We start from the raw sequence: 22872 nt of genomic DNA on the forward strand, positions 1-22872 counted from the left end.
AACTGCAGGCAGTCACCATTCTGCTCTTTGCTTCCATGAATTGGACTGTCTCCGATACCTGATATTAGTGGAATCATATTGGTTTTTGTTTGTTTTGCGACAGGATTTCACTCCCATTGCCCAGGCGGGAGTACAATGGTGCAATCATGGCTCACTGTAGCCTCAACCTCCCAGGCTCAAGCAATCCTCCTGCCTCATTTAAAAAATTTTTTTTGCAGAGACGACATCTCACTATATTGCCCAGAGTGGTCTTGAACTCCTGGGCTCAAGCCATCTTCCCATCTCGGTCTCCTGAAGTGCTGGAATTATAGGCATGAGTCACTGCAACCGTCCCATGTATTTTTATTCTTAAGATTAACAAAGGATGAACAAAGGGCCACATGTAGAACTTGAACTGCATTCTCATTTGAAAAATGAATGGACGATGACATCAAGCAGGTCCCAGTGTGCATAATGTTTGTAAGAGAGATTGAAATCACGCCAAAGTTATCTCTTGCATCCACACAGACATCTATTCTCCATTTTTTCCTCCAAAGTATTTCCTTTCTTCCTAAGTGACAATTACTTAAAATAAATTATAAATTCATTTGTAGATCAATGCGCTCACATGTTTCAAATGATGACATAATTATGAGGCTGGAGAATAAAGGCTGACAGCTTTTAATGTTAGCCGTGGCACCATAATCATATACCAAACAGTAAGCATAATGCGTCTTCCTTGGGTGGCGTTCATTGAGGCAACAGGTATTCACAGAGCAATTTCCATGGAGCAGGAGCTGTGCATGGCACTGGTGATCAACACATGAAAAAGATCAGAGCCCCTCATGTCCGGGTGGAGCAGGCAGATGCGGTGGGTCATACATCCCCTTATACATTCAACAGTTCCTTGTTATGTGCCTACTGTGTGCCAGGCATTGTTCTAGAAGCTACTGATAGAGTGTCTGCTGCCCATATGGAGCTGACACCCCACTGGGGAAATTCAGATAATGAATGTACAAATAGCCATGCATTTTATTTGGTCATTTTATGCAAGAAAATCAAGCCCATCGGGGCATAGAGCGGCTGTTACTTTAAATCAGGTGATGGTGGTACACCTGAGAAGATGTAAGCAGAGACCTGAATAGCAGGAGGAAGAACACAGTTTGGAATGTGGGGAAGAGGCTCCTGGTACAGGAAATAGTAAGTGCAAAGGCCCCAGGGCAGAGTGCATGGGAGGGGCTGGGGAAGGAGGTTAGATCCTAGTGTGCCTCTGTGGACCAGACACTGTACTTTTTTAAAAAGTGCAGTGGGGAGTTTTCAGGGAGGTGAGAGCAGGGAGGAGATGACCGGTTCAAGGCTCTTGCTGTGAGGAAGGGGCTGCCAGGGGTCAGCATTGAGCAGGGGAGACCAGTCCAGAGGCAGGTGACACATCCAGGTGTGAGATGATGGGGCTAGGCTGAGACTGGAAGTGGTGAGGTAGGGGGAGACTGCCACATTCGAGATGCATTTCAAGGGATGGCACAGATGGGCAGGTGTGATATCAGAGTGTGTGGCAGGAGACTTCGCTGATGCCAGGATTCTGCACCTGCACCTGCATCCTAGATTTCTCCTGCAGCAGCAGCTCCATGGCCACCTCAAGTTGTGCAGATGCTGGCCATGAGCTGCCCAGCAGTTTCACAGCCATTTTTGGCCTCCTTTTCATGGAACTGACCAGGACCCAGCACTTTCTGGGCATAGAGGCCCGACTCCTTGGTGGAGGAAGCTGGGACACTGCAGAGCAGAACTGCAGGGCAGGAGGAGGCATCAGACCTACAGAACCTGCTGTCTTGGGTTGGAGGCAGCAGGACAGGAGACCCAGGGCTCACAGGGGCTTTCCAAATGACGGTCACAAGATAAATGATCACAAGATAGTCCCTGAGATGCCGGTGCTTGAGGACGGGAACCTTACGTCTGTTATGCTCGTTGCTGTTTCCCTGGACTGGCACCCACCAGTCCCTCAGGGAGTGTCTGGTGGGAGACTAGGAGGCAAGAGACTCAATGGCAAAATGAGATAGAGACAAAATCCCAACTGTCAGGGAGCCAGCATTCCAGACTGGGGCGGTTGGGGGAGGGGGATAAATATATACACAAATGAGAACATAAGAAAGATAATGTCAGATAATGATCAGCCAGAACAATAATTTTGTCAAGGCTAAAATGAGAACGAGATGAAATCCCAGCTGTCATGGAGCCAACATTCCAGATTTCAGCAGGGAGAGGAGTAAACATATAAACAAATGAAAACATAAGGAAGATAATGTCAGACAATGATCAGACCAAACAATAATTTTATTGGATATGCCAAAAATAAGATCAGGCAATGTGCTAGAATGGGGGAAGGGAACACAGCTGTCAGCACCATCTAGGGGCGGGAGGGCCTCCAGGGACAAGGTGGGCTCTGAGTCCTGAGTAAAGAGGAGGAGGAGGTGGGGTGCCTCTCAGGATGGCACAGCGAGGACAAAGATGCCGGGTGAGGAGAGCCGGCAGCATCTGCAACAAGGCTTGCACACGGTAGGCGCTCACTAGGGAGAGGCCCCTGATGGCTCCTCCCTTGACTCGGCAGGCAGGGGTGGCAGCACGGCTGGAGTGAGCGTTTCCTTCTATATGCAGCAGGCCTGAGCCATTTCTCTGTGTGGGTCATGGGCATCTCTAGCTGGCAGGTGAGGTCTGAGAATCTTTTCCCAGAATAAAGTTTTTAAAGATGTACAGTAAGATATGTGTGCTCACACAGGAAATCAATTGTATTGAAATGCGGTTACTGGCCGGGCATGGTGGCTCACACCTGTAATCTCAGCACTTTGGGAGGTCAAGGCAGGAGGATCACTTGAGGTCAGGAATTTAAGACCAGCCTGGCCAACACAGTGAAACCTCGTCTCTGCTAAAAATACAAAAATTAGCTGGATCTAGTGGCAAATGGCTGTAATCCCAGCTACTCAGGAGGCTGAGGCATGAGAATCGCTTGAACCCAGGAGATGGAGGTTGCAGTGAGCCAAATCATACCACTGCACTGCAGCCTGGGTGACAGAGTGAGACTCCATCTCAAAAATAAAAATAAAAATAAAAATGTTCAGCACAGGCCAGGTGCAATGGCTCATGCCTATAATCCCAGCATTTTGGAAGGCTGAGGTGGGCAGATCACCTGAGGTCAGTGGTTCGAGACCAGCCTGGTCAACATGCTAAAAACACAAACAAATTAGCTGGGCATAGTGGTGAGTGCCTGTAACCCCAGTTACTTGGGAGGCTGAGATCCCCACCCGGGAGGTGAAGGTTGCAGTTGGCTGAGATCACACCACTGCACTCCAGCCTGGGTGACAGAGCGAGACTCCATCTCACAAAAAAACAAAACAAAACAAAACAAAAAAACAAAGAAATGCAGTTACCAAAATTCAGAATAACTTCAGGTACTGTAGGACATGTTTCTTAATTATTGAATTAAGTAATAAGATGTAGTGCTTTACTTTCAAAGCAGTGAAGAGTGTAGAAGGTATTTCATGACATCTGTATCAACTGCATATGATATGACATGGAAATGTGTGAGTTTAGTGGCAACTGCTAATGCTTTTGGGGCTATGACCTGTGTTCACAATACTTATGTCCCCCAAATTCATATGCTGAAATGCCAACCCCCAAGGTGATGGGTTAGGAGGTGGGGCCTTTGGGAGGTGATGAGGTCATGCAGGTGAAGTCCTTATGAATGGGATCAGTGTCTGATATGGTTTGGCTGTTTCCCCACCCAAATCTCATCTTGAATTGTAGCTCCCATAATTCGTACATGTTGTGGGAAGGACCCAATGGGAGATAACTGAATCATGGGGGTGGTTCCCCCATACTCTTCTCATGGTAATGAATAAGTCTCAGGAGATCTGTTGGTTTTATAAAGGGGTTCCCCTTTCACTTGGTTCGCGACTCTCTTTTTGCCTGCCACCTTCCATGTAAGATGTGACTTGTTCCTCCTTGCCTTCCACCATGATTTGAGGCCTCCCCAGCCATGTGGAACTGTAAGTCCATTAAACCTCTTTTTCTTTCCAGACGTGGGTATGTCTTTATCAGCAGCACGAAAATGGACTAATACAGTGTCCTTATAAAAGAGACCTCAGAGAGCTTATTTGCCCATTCCACCACATGGGGACACAGTGAGAAGCCACGTCTACGCACCAGGAGGCAGGTCCTCACCAGACACTGAACCTGCTGATCTTGAACTTCTGGCCCCCAGAACCATGAGCAGTAAATTTCCACTGTTTATAAACCATGCAGCTTTTGGCATTTTGTGATAGCGGCTCGAATGGACTATGATAGGAAGAAAACGCTAAGTTTCAGTTAGAGGTTAAGTGGAAATGCACGTGTAACTTTCCCATTCAAATTTAGAGAGCCGTGTGGATTCTCTGGGGGGTTCTCCATCTCAGGACCCCTGCAGGGTGGCTGCAATGCTGCTGCAGCTTTAGTGCACAGTCTTCTCCTGGCACAAGCGTAGGGTCACCCCCTCCCTCGCTACTTTCTCTCGGGACTGTATTTCTTACATTCCAGTGGGAGGGCTCATCGTTGAGAGTGAGCTGGCAGGTGGCATGACTCTTCACATGAGGGTGGCAGTGGGTTTGCAGGGCTCTATGGACATATTTTACCAAGAGTGGTACCTCCCCGACTCAGTAGGATTCTAACGGGCACATGGATGAACATTTCTGTAGTAACAGTTAGGTATCTAGTGTAAAGTGATTTATGAGCTACTGTTTGAATACCCACAAGTAATATATACTTATATTTGTATTAACAAATATAAGTAGAAGTTTAACCTGAAGCTTATTTAAGCTAAAATAACTAGCATTTCCTGACGACTTACTAAGTGCCAAGCAAAGATTTCTGAGTATAGTTAGTTCTCAAAACAGGCCCATGAGTTGGGGGTCATTTTTATTCCTTTTTTTTTTTTTTTGAGATGGAGTCTCACTCTGTCACCCAGGTTGGAGTGCAATGGCACGATCTCAGCTCACTGCAACCTCTGCCGCCTGGGTTCAAGCAATTCTCCTGCCTCAGCCTCCCAAGTAGCTGGGATTACAGGCACCTGCCACCATACCCAACTAATTTTTGTATTTTTAGTAGAGACAGGGTTTCACCATCTTGGCCAGACTGGTCTTGAACTCCTGACCTTGCAATCCACTCGCCTCAGCCTCCCAAAGTGCTGGGATTACAGGTATGAGCCACCACACCCAGCCTATTCCTATTTTACAAATGAGAAAACTGAGGCACAGAGAAGTCAAATCACTTGTCCAAGGTCACACAGGCATTAGGAGGAGGCATTGGGACTCACCCCAACATAGTCAGGCTGAGGCTGAGCACCCAGTTTCTATACGATTCTCTCTTTAGAAAAAAATATTAAATAAACGATAGACTCAGTGGTTTTTGGACATGGCAAAAAGTAAGAAAGGCTGTCATTAATCAACACCGCAGCGTGGTGTTCCCTCCTGGGCCCTCCTCCTACCTTACGCAAACTCCAATTGACCTGGAAGGTGAGGAAGAAGAAAATGCTGACCTAAGTCATTCCTGCTAATTTTTCTGTTCTAGTATCACTCTTTTCACTTTGGAATGATAGATCATTATTATTATTATTATTGCTTATGTATATATTCTCTGTTTTCGTTTCTCAATAATCTCTAATGAAGTTATATCATCTATATCATCTTTTTTTTTAGATAGAATCTCACTTTGTTGCCCAGCTGGAGTACAGTGGGCAATCTCAGCTTACTGCAACCTCCGCCTCCCGGGTTCAAGCGATTCTCCTGCCTCAGCCTCCTGAGTAGCTGGGATTACAGGTACCTGCCACCATGCCTGGCTCATTTTCTGTATTTTTAGTTGAGATGGGGTTTCACCATGTTGCCCAGGCTGGTTTCAAACTCCTGAGCTCAGGCAATCCGCCTGCCTCAGCCTCCCAAGTGCTGGGATTACAGGCGTGAGCCACCGCGCCCGGCCGAAGTTATACCATCTTTAAAATCAGAACATAGCTTTACTCTCTAAGTAAAGCAAGTCCCATAATGGAAAGCCTAAACTTGGAAAGGCCTGTGCTAGCCCTCAGTTCCCCACTTTCCTTTTACTGGTGCGGAAACCAAAGTTCAGATAATGATGATGCTACAAAGGACTGCAATGATTCCTCAAATTTTTTGAGTGTTGACTCTGGCAGGCAGTGGGTATAGTATCATTTATTGGAGAATTAATCAGTGACCCTGCAAACATCGCTACCAAGGCAGAACAGCTTTGTATGCGTCAGAGATTTACATTTTAGGCAAAAATCTGGGCCAGTTAGTTGGAGGGGAGGGACATTTTTAAACCTAATCCCAAAGCAAATCTCCAGCTGTGACAAGAAAATACTTATTCTGTCCATTTAGTTATTTTTCAACTGAGCAAACATTTTTCAATTGCCCTAGAGCATCCAACCCATCCTTAAAATTCTCTTAGAGAGTGACAAATGAAACATTTTGAAGTTGGAATAGGAAAGAGGAGATCAGGACAGGATGTTTTTGAAAAACAGTAAAACATGATTTTTCCATTGTCTCTTTAAAAGCAATATTCTCCAATCCCTGTCAAAGGAGATCTCCCTGCAGCCTAAGACATGCCTGCCTCCGCCCTTCTTGAACACAGAAGATATTGCCGACACGCTTCCCCACAGACCCCGAGCAGAGTGAAGCCATCCATCACCTGCAGATTGATGTACAGATCTGATAGCCTCTCTGCGGTGCCACGTGCCTGTTCATGCACGTCCGGTCTTTGAATTTAGCAAGGGCAAAGGATGCAGGAAAACAACCACAGGATGCCCCCGGGTGGAAAAATCCAGCAATGACCACTGGGGTCAAGAAACCCCAACAAGATGCCTTCACTGTTCCCTTCCATTTTGACTGTCTATGAAGAGGAGAAAGACCAACCTGGGAATATTTCCTGAAGATACACACACACACACACACACATACACATATATATACACTTTTTTTTTTTGAGACAAAGCCTCACTCTGTCACCCAGGCTAGAGTGCAGTGGTGCCATCTTGGCTCAGTGCAACCTCCGCCTCCAAGTTCAAGTAATTCTCCTGCCTCAGCCTCCTGAGTAGCTGGAACTACAGACATGTGCCACCATGCCTGGCTAATTTTTGTATTTTTAGTAGAGACAGGGTTTCACCATCTTGGCCAGACTGGTCTTGAACTCCTGACCTTGCAATCCACTCGCCTCAGCCTCCCAAAGTGCTGGGATTACAGGTATGAGCCACCACACCCAGCCTATTCCTATTTTACAAATGAGAAAACTGAGGCACAGAGAAGTCAAATCACTTGTCCAAGGTCACACAGGCATTAGGAGGAGGCATTGGGACTCACCCCAACATAGTCAGGCTGAGGCTGAGCACCCAGTTCTATACGATTCTCTCTTTAGAAAAAAATATAAATAAACGATAGACTCAGTGGTTTTTGGACATGGCAAAAAGTAAGAAAGGCTGTCATTAATCAACACCGCAGCGTGGTGTTCCCTCCTGGGCCCTCCTCCTACCTTACGCAAACTCCAATTGACCTGGAAGGTGAGGAAGAAGAAAATGCTGACCTAAGTCATTCCTGCTAATTTTTCTGTTCTAGTATCACTCTTTTCACTTTGGAATGATAGATCATTATTATTATTATTATTGCTTATGTATATATTCTCTGTTTTCGTTTCTCAATAATCTCTAATGAAGTTATATCATCTATATCATCTTTTTTTTTAGATAGAATCTCACTTTGTTGCCCAGCTGGAGTACAGTGGGCAATCTCAGCTTACTGCAACCTCCGCCTCCCGGGTTCAAGCGATTCTCCTGCCTCAGCCTCCTGAGTAGCTGGGATTACAGGTACCTGCCACCATGCCTGGCTCATTTTCTGTATTTTTAGTTGAGATGGGGTTTCACCATGTTGCCCAGGCTGGTTTCAAACTCCTGAGCTCAGGCAATCCGCCTGCCTCAGCCTCCCAAAGTGCTGGGATTACAGGCGTGAGCCACCGCGCCCGGCCGAAGTTATACCATCTTTAAAATCAGAACATAGCTTTACTCTCTAAGTAAAGCAAGTCCCATAATGGAAAGCCTAAACTTGGAAAGGCCTGTGCTAGCCCTCAGTTCCCCACTTTCCTTTTACTGGTGCGGAAACCAAAGTTCAGATAATGATGATGCTACAAAGGACTGCAATGATTCCTCAAATTTTTTGAGTGTTGACTCTGGCAGGCAGTGGGTATAGTATCATTTATTGGAGAATTAATCAGTGACCCTGCAAACATCGCTACCAAGGCAGAACAGCTTTGTATGCGTCAGAGATTTACATTTTAGGCAAAAATCTGGGCCAGTTAGTTGGAGGGGAGGGACATTTTTAAACCTAATCCCAAAGCAAATCTCCAGCTGTGACAAGAAAATACTTATTCTGTCCATTTAGTTATTTTTCAACTGAGCAAACATTTTTCAATTGCCCTAGAGCATCCAACCCATCCTTAAAATTCTCTTAGAGAGTGACAAATGAAACATTTTGAAGTTGGAATAGGAAAGAGGAGATCAGGACAGGATGTTTTTGAAAAACAGTAAAACATGATTTTTCCATTGTCTCTTTAAAAGCAATATTCTCCAATCCCTGTCAAAGGAGATCTCCCTGCAGCCTAAGACATGCCTGCCTCCGCCCTTCTTGAACACAGAAGATATTGCCGACACGCTTCCCCACAGACCCCGAGCAGAGTGAAGCCATCCATCACCTGCAGATTGATGTACAGATCTGATAGCCTCTCTGCGGTGCCACGTGCCTGTTCATGCACGTCCGGTCTTTGAATTTAGCAAGGGCAAAGGATGCAGGAAAACAACCACAGGATGCCCCCGGGTGGAAAAATCCAGCAATGACCACTGGGGTCAAGAAACCCCAACAAGATGCCTTCACTGTTCCCTTCCATTTTGACTGTCTATGAAGAGGAGAAAGACCAACCTGGGAATATTTCCTGAAGATACACACACACACACACACACATACACATATATATACACTTTTTTTTTTTTGAGACAAAGCCTCACTCTGTCACCCAGGCTAGAGTGCAGTGGTGCCATCTTGGCTCAGTGCAACCTCCGCCTCCAAGTTCAAGTAATTCTCCTGCCTCAGCCTCCTGAGTAGCTGGAACTACAGACATGTGCCACCATGCCTGGCTAATTTTTGTATTTTTAGTAGAGATGGGGTTTCACCATGTTGGCCAGACTGGTCAAGACCTCCTGACCTCAGGTGATTCACCCACCTCAGCTTCCCAAAGTGCTGGGATTATGGGCGTGAGCCACAGTGCCCAGCCCATATATATATATTTTGAGGATAATGGTGTGTTCTCAGCAAAAGAGAGTCTAGAAGGAGCACGCAGCATTTAGCTCTCCGGTATCACTCAGGGTTCTGGCTGGAACAGAAGCCTGTTCAGGTGGTTTAACTGGAGGGGGTGTTGTAAAGGCTCAGCCATAAAGCTGTGGGCACAACGGAGGGAAATAGCCAGGGATGGTGCAGCACCCCATGCTAGTCCCAGCTGGGAGCTGTTTCTACCCCCAGGTCTAAGGGCAGGGCAAGGTAGTTGAGATGCTTGAGGACCTCACCCCCACAAGACACACATCAGGCCTGGCAGATGGGGATGCACTGTGTCCCAGGGCTCCCGAAACAGTACCACGGATGGAGGCTGAAACAACAGACACTGATTCTCTCATAGTTTCTCAGGCTGAAAGTCCGAAATCCAGGTGTCAGCTGCAACACAATCTCTCTGAAGGCTCTAGGGAGACCCGTCCTTGCCGCTCTCCTAGGCTCGGCGTGTTGCCAGCTACTCTTTGCTTCCTTTGGCTCCTGGGTGCTACTGGATGCTCCAGTCTTTGTCACCATCCTCACATGGCCTTCTTGTATCTTCCATGTTCAAATCTCTGTTTCCTTGTAAGTACACCAGTCACTGCATTTGGACTCCGCTCGAATCCAGCATGATCTCCTCTCAACTTCAGTAAATCCACAAAGATCTTACTTCCAAATAAGGTCACATTCACAGACACCAGGGGTTAGGACTTCAACCTGCTTTCTTGGGAGGGTGGACATAATCCAACCCCTTCCCTCCAGTTCTCTCTGGTGCCTCCCACTGGTTAAAGCCCTCCAGCAACCAGAGGGCAAGGGAGCCTGGGGGCTGTAGTTCACATGGGCCAGCCCCCAGGGCCCAGAGCAGAGCCCAGAAGGGTCTGGAAGGGCAAACCAGTCACAGGAGAAGGCTCCACTGCCATCTTTTTCCTGATCATCCTTTCTAGCTGCGTGCTTCATCCAGGGGCTCCAAGGATCCTTCAAGACCTAATGAATCTCCATGACACCCCAGAGAGGTGAGAATTAGATCATCATTTTGCAGAGGCAAGAACAAGTAGCAATCTCTCCTTTAAACAGCCCTACTGATGGCCACTTTATTTTTCATTTGATTTTATGCAGAGAGATAGGAACATGTTCTAGGAATTTTGAAAGCTCTGTGTAAGAAAAAAAAAAACCTAAGTTACCGTCAAGTTGCAGGGGTCAAGGAAAATGATTTCATAATGTGTTTGCAAAGGATGAAAAATGGCAATGATTTGAAACTTTTCAAAATTCCAGGTAAATCTCACTACTTCTCAGGAAATTTAATTTCAGACTAGATATATCAGTCCCAGGGCAAAGAACTTCTTCCTATACCTGCCAAAATTAGTGGTTACTGCCGTCTCTAGAGTTTCATGCCTAAAATTTAGTTTCTTTGATTTTTGTTTTTTAAATTTCAAATAAGCAGTAGGAAGAAAGACCATGACATTAATAGAGCTAGAAATCAGTTAGACCCCATCCCCTTACCCTCCTTGATTTGTCTGACAGCAGCGTCTGATCACTACCTGGACCTCGCCTTAGGCAGTACCTACCTGTTTGCTCTCTGTCACTCCACTAGAGTGTACCTGTAGGAAGGCAAACTTTGTCTGTTGACTGCTGTCCTCTGAGGATGTACAGCAATGAATGCCTGCAGAGCTTAGTGTCAGGTTGAATGAATTCTGCTGTTTGTTTATTCCCCCCAGCTTTTTTTTTTTTTTTTTTTTGTGGCAGGGTCTCATTCTGTTGCCCAGGCTGGGAATGCAGTGGCACCATCATGGCTCACTGCAGCCTCCAACTCCTGGGCTTAAGCGATCCTCCCACCTCAGCCTCCCCAGGAGCTGGGACTACAGGTGTGTGCCACCGCACCTGGCTAATTTTGGTATATATATATCAAATTTGGTACGAGAAACAAGGTCTCACTATGTTGCCCAAGCTGGTCTTGAACTCTTGGACTCAAACAATCCTCCTGCCTTAGCCTCCCAAAGTGCTGGGATTATAGGTGTGAGCCATCACGCCTGGCCTTATCCATTTATTCTTAAAAAGAGACCACCACTCCAGCCACTGACATACAGAAACTATCACATGGAAACCTGTGCCTGGCCTCTGCTTATGTGGCCTCAACTTGGGATGTGAACACTTTTTCCTTACATTGAAGAAGAACTGAACTGCCAACGTTTTTGTTAGTCCCAAATGCTCCTTCCTTTGTAGTTCCGAAAGCTTTATGTAAGAAAGTGGCCTTGGTCCTCCCATTCAGATACCTCTCTCACCCCAACCCCCAAGCCTAACACTGGCACAGTGGGGGCCAGGACAGGGAGGAGGGGATTAGGGAAATGTGGGTGCTGGCAGGAGGGCCGAGGAGCTAAGACTGGGAGCTTTCCTGCCCTCACAAGGCAAGAGTCTCATTGCCAACAAGCCTGGAGGCAGGATGAGGAAAACGGTGGCCTTGGGAACCAGTGCTCGCCAAATAAAACAGTGCCCAGGGACCGGCAAGTGAGATTCAGGTGGCTTTCGCTTGCAGGGTCTGCTTTGGGGAGAGTTGAGAGCACTTCTCCCTGCTTTTCCCATTGCCTTTACTCAGGGGGAGTCAGAGGCAGTAGGTGATGGGGGAATGCTGGGGCTGAATCCTCCCGTCCATGGCTCTCTCCTTGGATTTAAAAAGGAGCTTCAGAAGGTTTGATTTTAAGGCGAGAACTTCCCCAGCAAGGCAGATTTTCCATCTGTTAAACCCCTATTTCACCTTTCTGAAGTTTGTTTTCTTTAAAACAATCAACAATTTGGAAAATATACTTAATTTGTTCAAAGATCTAACCAGCTGTCTCACTGGCTGCTAACAGCCAACACAGGATTTGCTTTTTGTTCAGTATTTTATTTTTAATTTCTCATCTTCTAGTCAAAGCTGCAGTTTTATTAGCTAGTTACTTCCAACAGAAGTTTATTTTTTGCCTAGTTATAAATGTCCTAAAGCTTATTCTGAACCAAAACTTTGAGCATACAGAAAACAGGAGAATTGAAGTTCCTCTAAACTGCCTCATCTATTTTCTAATTTTCCATGTTGCTTTGCATAGCTGAGGTCAAGTTGTACATCCCAGGGATGCAGAACGACGATCCTGCATGTATTAGTCTGTTTTCACGCTGCCGATAAAGACATATGTGAGACTGGGTAATTTATAAAGGAAAGTAGGTAATGGACTCACCATTGCATGTGGCTGGGGGAGGTTTCACAACCATAGCGGAAGGCAAAAAGCATGTCTCACATGGCGATGGGAAGAGAGAGTGAAGAGCCAAGTGGAAGGGGAAACCCCTTATAAAAGCACTAGATCTTGTGAGACTTATTCACAATCATGAGAACAGTATGGTGAAAACCACCTCCATGATTCAATTTTCTCCCTTTGGGTTCCTCTCATAACATGTGGGAATTGTGGGGGCTACAATTCAAGATGAGATTTGGCTGGGGACACAGCCAAACCATATCACTGCACAAGCACCCAAATCCAGGGTTCAGAGCCCAGAGCTCTGTGCTGGTGCTGCAAAGATGTTTGTTAACCAACGAATCTTTGAATAAAGCTCGTTTGAATTCATGTGCATTTACTTGCAAACAAAAGGATCCTGACAAGAGGACAGACATTAGTAGTCACTTCACTTTACCTTAAAGGCATTACAAAAACACAACAACCACAGTAATAACAATATATCCATTGAAGGAAGACCTGTGCTCCCTTGAAAAGGACCATTATAATATCTCACACTCTTAAGATGACTTTTCCTTTTCAAAGTATTCGAATGTCTTATCCTTCTGAAATAGGTAAGATAGAAACTGAGCACTTGTAAGCCAGAGCTGATATTGGTGTGTGCTCTAGGACAGAGGTCTGCAAATTTTCTCTCTAAAAGGCCAGATAGTAAATATTTTAGAGTTTATGAGCTAAGAGGCAGAACTGAGCATATGAAGTAGCTAGACAGCACCACTTAAAATGTAGATATTTAAAAATGTTAAAACCATTCTTAGCTTGCGTGGTGTACAAAACTGGGCAGCAGATTGGATGTGGCCCATGGACTGTTGTTTGTTGACCCCTGTTCTAGGACATAAACAGTCAAAAGGAATCATTCCCTAACTTCAAAGTGTTTACAGATCTTTGTGGTAGATGATACCTTCTGGGGTGGACATCTCCTGTTTTGTCTGACCAGCATCTGTTCCCTGTCTCAGTGAAAGCCAGATTTTTCCATGATGCACAGGCTCTTAATCTCATACACACTTGCCCCACCTGAGGCTACACCTGCCCCACCTGATTCTACACCTGCTTCCCTGATTCCACACCTGTCCCACCTGATTCCACACCTGCCCCACCTGACTCTACACCTGCTTCCCTGATTCCACACCTGTCCCACCTGATTCCACACCTGCCCCACCTGACTCTACATCTGCTTCCCTGATTCCACACCTGCCCCACCTGATTCCACACCTGCCCCACCTGACTCTACACCTGCTTCCCTGATTCCACACCTGCCCCACCTGATTCCACACCTGCCCCACCTGACTCTACACCTGCCCCACCTGATTCTACACCTGCCCCACCTGACTCTACACCTGCCCCACTGATTCTACACCTGCCCCACCTGACTCCACACCTGCCCCCCTGACTCTACACCTGTCCCACCTGATTCCACACCTGCCCCACCTGACTCCACACCTGCCCCACCTGATTCCACACCTGCCCCACCTGACTCCACACCTGCCCCACCTGACTCCACACCTGCCCCACCTGACTCCACACCTGCCCCACCTGATTCCACACCTGCCCCACCTGACTCTAAACCTGCCCCACCTGACTCCACACCTGCCTCACCTGACTCCACACCTGCCCCACCTGATTCCACACCTGCCCCACCTGACTCTAAACCTGCCCCCCTGACTCCACACCTGCCTCACCTGACTCCACACCTGCCCCACCTGATTCCACACCTGTCCCACCTGACTCTACACCTGCTTCCCTGATTCCACACCTGCCCCACCTGATTCCACACCTGCCCCACCTGACTCTACACCTGCCCCACCTGACTCTACACCTGCCCCACCTGATTCTACACCTGCCCCACCTGACTCTACACCTGCCCCACCTGATTCTACACCTGCCCCACCTGACTCCACACCTGCCCCACCTGACTCTACACCTGCCCCACCTGATTCCACACCTGCCCCACCTGACTCCACACCTGCCCCACCTGATTCCACACCTGCCCCACCTGATTCCACACCTGCCCCACCTGACTCTACACCTGCCCCACCTGATTCTACACCTGCCCACCTGACTCTACACCTGCCCACCTGATTCTACACCTGCCCACCTGACTCCACACCTGCCCCACCTGACTCTACACCTGCCCCACCTGATTCCACACCTGCCCCACCTGACTCCACACCTGCCCCACCTGATTCCACACCTGCCCCACTTGATTCCACACTGCCCCACCTGACTCCACACCTGCCCCACCTGATTCCACACCTGCCCCACCTGACTCTAAACCTGCCCCACCTGACTCCACACCTGCCTCACCTGACTCCACACCTGCCCCACCTGATTCCACACCTGCCCCACCTGTCTCTAAACCTGCCTCACCTGACTCCACACCTGCCCCACCTGATTCCACTCCTGTCCCACCTGACTCTACACCTGCTTCCCTGATTCCACATTTGCCCCACCTGATTCCACACCTGCCCCACCTGTCTCTAAACCTGCCCCACCTGACTCCACATCTGCCCCACCTGACTCCACACCTGCCCCACCTGACTCTACACCTGCTCTACTTGATTTCACACCTGTCCCACCTGCTGCTACACTTCCTTCACCTGATTCCACACCTGCCCCGGGGTGATACATTCCCCAGGCCTGGGCAATAAGACCAACACATCCTTTTGATTTCAGTGATTGGCTTCAAGTTGGGCTCATGACCCAAGCCAATCAGTTCCAATCAGTCCCTGTCCCAGAGGATTTGCTGGAGTGATTGGCGATGAGGTTTCCACTCATTTCTTGATGGACATGATGCTGTGAAGAAGCCAGCATGGCATTGCCGGGGCCACCTTGTGACTAACAAAGAGGAAGGAGAGCTGAGAAAGGAAGAGAAGCCATCGTCCATACCACATCATTTGCACACGTGGGCACCTCACACTCCAAGTGTGGTCTGCAGACCAGCCGCGCTGACATGGCTTAGGAGCTTTGAAGAATAAGTACCCAACCCAGACCTTCTAAGTGAGGATGGGCACCTACTCAATAGGTACATGTGATCTGCATGCCCATTAATGTTTGAGAAACACTTTTCTAGACTTTTAAACTTACATGAGCCAAGTTTAAGTTGAGTTGTGTTTGCAGCCTTTATAACTCAAAGAATCCTGAATAATCCATTTCTCATAATCCTGATTAATCCCTTTCTCGTAACATGACTCACACAAGTAGCATGTTTGCTTACACGTTCTCATCAGTGTACACTACTAATAGTAATCTAAGAGTGGCCACATTGTGAGTCAGATTGGGGGTGCTGTACTACTCAAGCCCAATGTCACTCATCTACTTTCTACATTTCAGGTTGACCTTGCAGCCCAGTGACAGCCTCTAAGAGTTCAATGCTGAGTGAGCGCCATCATCCTAAGGAAAGAGGAGATAAAGGGGTGTCTATCTCAAGCCTGGCGTGGGGAGCAGGAAGGAGCTAAGTTTGCAGAAAGATGGCAAAGCTGACCATCCTTTTAGCTTAGGGGTTTCCAACCCTGGCTGCACACTGAAATTACCTGGGGAGCTTCTCAAAATCACAGGTGCTCACTTCCACCTCCGGCAATGATTGTGACTTGCTGGACTAAACTTTATGACTAAAGTTGAGAAAGGCTAGGCTAATGAAAAGTAACAACTTCCAGAGTGGGGGAAGATGAGAAACTTTGAAAGTAAACACTCCACAAAACCATTGCAGCAAACATCCCATGACAGATAGGAAGGACACAGGATGCAATCAGGTGGCTGAATGCAGGAGTGTCCAAGGTAACTCAGGACTCACCATAGCCAGAGGAACAATGCCCACCAGGTCCTTCTGACTGACAAAGATCTCAGACACGGCAATGTCTGTGGTCCCCTTCCGCGGGTACTCCACCTGCCATGTGATGGGCTGAGTCCCCGAAAGGCTGCTGAAACTGGCTATTTCAAAATTCATCTGCACGACCTCATTGAATAAACTGCTGCTCCTGGAAGAGAGAAAAGAAAATGGCTTTAAGCCAACTTTGTTCAAAGGACCCTTCTCTCCTCATAATTGTACCCAGAAGATAAAGACAAAGAAGTGCCTCTCAGGGATGGCTCTAGGGTTTTGGTGGCGGCGCCTGGGGCATGGAACTCCCAACAAGGTAAGGACTGGCATCCGGGACAGAGAAGCACCCACACGTTAAGGATATGGGCCAAGAATATTCAACAATGAGCAATAACCTGTGTCTGTGTTGATGAGGCCTTGGAATGATGATTACCAGCTCTGCAGATGATGAGCTAAACCAGTTTATTTCACACCTGCAGTATGCACCTGAATGACCTCTGTTCAGTTCTGTAGGTGTGGCAGATGCTCTAGGCTGGGGTCCCAACCCCTAAGCCATGAATTGGTACCAGTCCATGGCCTGTTAAGGAACAGGGCTGCACAGCAGGAGGTGAGTGGTGGGTAAGCAAGGGAAGCTTCACCTCTATTTACAGCCACTCACCATAGCTCATATTATCACCTGAGCTCCACCTCCTGTCAGGTCAGTGGCAGCATCAGATTCTCATAGGAGCGTGAACTGTATTGTGAATTGCACATGTGAGGGATCTAGGTTGTGTGCTCCTTATAAAAATCTAATGCCTGATGATCTGTCACTGTCTCCCATCACTCCCAGATGGGACAGTCTAGTTGCAGGAAAACAAACTCAGGGCTCCCACTGATTCTACATGATGGTGATTTATGTCATTAGTTCATTATCATTCAATATTCATTATTATTACAATGTAATAATAATAGAAATAAAGTGCACAATAAATGTAATGTATTTGAATCATCCCCAAACCATCCTTCCCCCACCACCCCCATCTGTGGAAAAATTGTCTTCCATGAAACTGGTCTCTGGTGCCAGAAAGTTTGGGGACCGCTGGTGTAGGCCACTCACTCAATAGCACCTTCAACCCCCTCTGCTTGTCCTCCTCTGCTAAAGGGGCTGAGAGGCCTAAACTACATTCTCAGACCCCCTTGCTGCTAGATGCAGGATTGAAGCAGAGTTTGCTCCAGTCAGACCCACTCATTTGGGATGTAGAGGAAGAAGTGGGTTCTAGAGCGGAAGCCAGGAATGGAGTTTGAGTTTTCTGGTGAGCACAGTGGCCCTGGTTCTCCCGGGGCAGCTGTGGGGTGCCCCTGGCATCCAGGCCCTCACATCCTCATGCCAACGGGTGACGGTGGTGCTTCCACCACAACAGTCCTCTGCAGAGGTTGGACCTTTTTCGTCTGTGTTATCGCTGGCTGCCCTGTCCCTGGCTGTGTAGTAAACACATTCAATTCAGTGGTTCTCCTAGAGATTATGTGAATTGCCTAGTGTCCTTTAATCTTCTGCTTAGAGGGGCTAAAACTTAGCTAAAGGGACTCTTTGTCTGCAACTAAGAATTCTGACCAATTCCACGCATTTGAAATATATGTATTTTGGGAACTACTGTTGGTCCAAACTTTTTCATTTTTTAGATGATAAAATTAAAGCCAATAAAGGAAAGATGGCTTGCCCACAACCACATAGCTAGCTAGTGCAGAGTCAACATAAAATGTAGCATCTCTTGTTTCCCAGTCCAGTGCTCTTTTCAGATCCTCGCCTAAGACAGCTGGTGGTCAAATATGACATCACAAGGCTCCAACAGTTTTTTGTTTGTTTGTTTGCTTGTTTCCTTAGGGCAGGAGACAGCAAACTGTGTCCTGTGAACCAAAGGCAGCCAGCTGCCTATTTTTGTGAGTAACATTTTACTGGCGCACAGCCTTGCCTATTTGTCTACGTTTTCCTATGGTTGCTCTTGTGTCATAAGAACATGGTTGAGTAATTGCATCAGTCAATGTAGAGCCTGCAAAACCTAAAATATTTCTTATCCAGATCCTTACAGAAAACTTTTGCCAGTATTGGCTAGAGAAGGTCAGAGAAGGGGAAGTTGGCCAAGTTTTGTAGAGCTGTTGAGTCAATAGAACCACTATTGGTGGAAACAAGAAGGAAGGGCATGGCAGGCATCACGCTGGGTTTGTAGAGGGGGCAGGGTTCTGGTGAGCCTTGGCATCCAGCCTGAGGTGTCTCCAGTGCCCTCTGCTGATATGCTAAGGATGACGCTAAGCGGTGGGTCAGCGGTCAGCAAGACCCCAGGCTGCCATCCCCTGGAAGGCTACATGTTTGCAGATGAATTAAAGGAGATTTTCCATAGCATATCAAGAAAGAAACAACAGATATGCTTAAAAACTGCATCTCAAGCATGTGCCAACATGAAGAGTAGCAGTGAAACATTTTCCTTTGCTGGGGCACTAATATTGAGTGCACCATTCAATCTTCAGGGCTTGATTGACAGCCATAGCGCTAACTCTCCACCACATCACCCTCAGTCCTGCTCAGTGGCTGTGGAGGGATGTAACGGGGAGGTTATTGCACCAAACAAAGCACTGGGACTTGTGAATCTTCCTTAAGTTCAAAGGGCCGGGAATAAGGCTCAGAGAATCATGATTTATGAGATGCTAGAGATTCCTCTGGAAGCGAAAAGAAATCGAAGGTCTTGACCATCAAGCTAGGGGCTGAAAATCTCAAGCATGAATTGCTGGTCTTTAAAAATGAGGGAGAGGTGTCTTGAGTCTAGAGTATTTTCAAACTAAGAGATGTGTTCTTGGTCCAGCAGATGAGGCCCACAGGGGTCTGAGCGTGCACAACTCAATACCCAGGACAGCCTCTCTCACTGCAGCCCTGCAGACACTTTTGCATTCCAGGGAGTTTAATCTCATCTTCTTAGCAAGCATGCCTGGACCTGATTCTCCTTATCTGCCACTGGGTACTGGTACTGGTGCTGTCCAGGAGCTGCATGGCTACTTGACTGACTCTCTCAGAACACAATTCAGTTCCCTCAGTGTTGGATGTGGCAACCATCCAAATGTCCAAAGACCCCCTTTCAGTCCCAAATGGATGCCTATACTGGCACAGCACCACACAGGTTGCAATGAGCTTTCAGCCCACACCTCTCTTTACTCTCTTACGAAGTTCTGTGAGCATTGCAACCATTCACATCATTTCTCCGAGACTCAGAGGCACCATCTAGAAGATCGAAATAATGACATTCCCATTGTGCAGGGAGGAAAGAGGCATGAAAAAGAAGCCAGCCCAGCTTCTCATGTTCCAGCGGCAGCCTCCTCCACTGCCATTATGCTAATGAAGGGCATTAAGAAAGGCAAAGTCACGGACAAGAGAAAAGAGAAGGGGTATTTTTCCTTTTGGCTTGAAACACATTGTTATGTGATTTTTGTGAGCAGTGAGGTGACCTCCTGAAAGTGTTTTGTTGTAGTTGGCATAAGAATAAAAGTAACACGTGACTGTTGACAATATACTCACTATGTGCCAGGCACTGGACCAGGTTCCACACGTACCTTTTTCCAAATCCCAGTACAAACCCTGAGGTGGTGATTAAGGTTCTCATTCTGCACCAGTGCCAGAGCAGACACCCTTGAACCTCTGCAGCCAGAAAGTGTGTTTGCATCAACTTGCTCTTCAACCACAGATAGAAGGGGGCATGTCAGCAGGATCCCGTTTGAAACATTCTGCCGCTCCCCACTCAGATGCGCATCACTTATGAGCCAACTCAACCTAATCTTGGTTTCAGAACGGCAAAAAAATTTACAAGTTTCACAACTGGATGAGAACTCCAGCTTTCTGGCAGCTGCACAGAATTCTAGATCAGGGTGACATGAGGGCAAGCTCCCTGGTGTGCTGGGGGCAGGGGCCTGGAAAGAACACTGACATCTGTCTTTCAGGGAGCTGGAGATCTCCGACAAAAGGAAGAAGAGGTAGTGCTGTGTCCATAGGGACCCTGGGAATGTGTGTGATAGAGCAAAGGTCAGACCAGACTGATCCAACAGAGGAATGAGCCACAGGGAGGCCTCAGGATTCAAACTTCTGACACAAGACAAAGAATTCCTCTGGGAAGATACAGAACCAGTGCCCTCATTTCTTTTTTTTTGTGCATTCATATTCTTTCCTACCCTTTCTCCACCCCCACACAGCCCTTGTCTTCTTTGTCTCTAAAAAATGCACAGTATGATGTATCTAAGTTAAGGAAGATACAACCCTACTTTGAAACTTGACACTTTTGTGGAGATGAGTGACTGGGCGATTTGGTGTTGCTGGTTCCACTCTGTTCATTTTAAGGGAAGTCTCCACTCTGTCCTTGCTGACTTAGGGGACGGCTGACCAGTGGTACTGGATAGCAGAAGATTTTCCTAGAGGAGCTGGAATCTAAGCTTTTTTTTTCCTCTAAAATTTCTGGATTTTCCATTATAAGAACCTTCACTTTTTAGCTGTAGCACAACTCAGACAACATCTCTGCTGACTCTCAGTTTCCTGTCTCTGTCTTAGAAGGTGTCCTCCAGTATCTACATATTCTGGCAATAGCATTTTATAGAAATGTTGTGACCTGAGATGGAAGATGTCTTCCCAAAAATGACAAATGTGGTGATTCTCCAACAGTGGTGCCCAGGATCCTTGGTGCTCCAAGGGGTGAGACAGGAGTGAGCATGGTCCCTAACCCCGCTCCTGCCCCCGACATACTCCTGTCCCAATGAGAGCACCTCCAATCAGATATGTTGTCAACGTTAGGCCTCCAGCAAGCATTTCATTCAAATAATGAAAGATAAAAGAAGAAATGAAACAATAAATGAAATGAAGAAGAGAGGAGAGGAGGGAAGGAAGGAAAAAAGTGGGAGAGGGAAGGAGAGAGGAAGAAAGTTAGCAGTTTGAACCGAGACGAAAAGCCATGGCCCTTTAAGGGGAGCACATGTGGGTCAGGATGCATGCTGTGGGCTTCAAACGGACTTCCTGACTCACAGCCTGGCTTCCCCGGGTACTGGCTGGATGACTGAACAACTCTGCCTCATTTTCTCTATTTGCAAAATGGGGATGTTAATCCCTCCCATTTTGGAGTTGATATGAATGAACAAGTCAAAGTACTTAGAACGGAACTTGGCACCAGCAAGCATCAATAAATGGAAGCTGTTTCTTGTGTTTAGCAGGACTTGACATCGTGTTCAGGCTCAGTGGCGTTAGGGTTGGCCGCCTGAAGCCACCATTCAGACACTCTTGAAGCCTGGTCCAGGAGCTTCCTGAGAACGAACCACAGTGGAGGGGAAGGCTCTCAACCACTCACTGTGAACTGGGACTCACTAAGATGTGTATACAGTGCACTTCCTGAGTGCCTGCCTCTGTGCACACTGTGCTGGCAGATAGAGACTAAAAAAAAATAAGAAATCTTTTCTTCTTTCAAGTCTTCTGCAGTCAGTGCCTTTCCACTGACTCTAATCAGACTGAAATATTTGCTAAGCTTTGCCTTGAAAGGAGCAAGAGTCTTTCACATCAGCTCATATGGGGCTTGTGATGTTGTTGGAGTAATAAAGAGAGGAATTTAAACACTTAAGTGACTCCAGAGAGCACCCAAGAACTGTCACCTGCTAAATCAATAGTGTAGATTTCTTGCGGTAACTCTTGAACTAAATTTTCAAAATTGGCTTAAAAAGCTCTTACTCAAAAGCAGATAAATTCTCCCAGCAGTCACAATAAAGTTTGGACCACTGGAAACCTAATTTACCAAACCTCTTAGCCGTCAGACTCTATTTGGTAAGAAAATTGAGTCTGGGGATGTGTTAAAAGCCAAAAGGGCTTTACCTCCCTATAGGGAGTCAGGGATTTCAGCTCCAAAGTTGGTTGACAGCTTAGTGCCCGCAGAAAGAAAAGAGACCAACCAAATAAAGAAAATCAACCTTTTCATAGGGAAGCCGCTTCAGGAGAAGAGAATCACTCGATCCAGGCTTTGCTTTATTCATTCCACCTCATGAATATTTCATGAAGGCAAGGACACTTGCTTCCTCAATGGGAAGGGCTTTCTTAGAAAGTCCCATTGACTCTAATGTCAGCACTCACATCTGAGGGCTTTCTGGGATCTCTACATGGTGCAGAGGCACGTCCCTTGGTGGTGTGAGTTGCAAGCAACAGAAAACACCCTGCATTGATTGACAAGGAAAAGAGAATGGAACAAATGCCTCAAAATTACCAGGCAGACTAGAAAAATAGGCATGGGGCCTAGGTGGGAGAAAAGGAAGCCTACAAAGCTAGAACCTCAGATGCCAGTTCTAGAGAGGACAGTGCTGCTGATGTCAAAAACTTTCTCCTGTTCTTGAGTCTTTGCCTTAAGGATCCCTCATTCAAACGTCTGAGTAAGGAGCTCTGATTGGCTGAGCTACGCTAACACAC

At 47.0% G+C, this 22872-nt stretch overlaps 1 protein-coding gene across 1 annotated transcript in view; it reads right to left on the minus strand.

Moving 5' to 3' along the window:
• TMEM132C (transmembrane protein 132C) overlaps nt 1-22872 on the minus strand; it is a 439254-nt gene that overhangs the window by 79943 nt on the left and 336439 nt on the right. Inside the window, exon 4 of the mRNA XM_033220119.1 lies at nt 16401-16584. Within this exon, the coding sequence (XP_033076010.1) occupies nt 16401-16584 (184 nt within the window). The remainder of the gene's footprint in view (nt 1-16400; nt 16585-22872) is intronic.

Source organism: Trachypithecus francoisi, unplaced genomic scaffold (genome assembly GCF_009764315.1).
Source record: "Trachypithecus francoisi isolate TF-2019V2 unplaced genomic scaffold, Tfra_2.0 Lachesis_group11, whole genome shotgun sequence".
NCBI classification, from domain to species: domain Eukaryota; kingdom Metazoa; phylum Chordata; class Mammalia; order Primates; family Cercopithecidae; genus Trachypithecus; species Trachypithecus francoisi.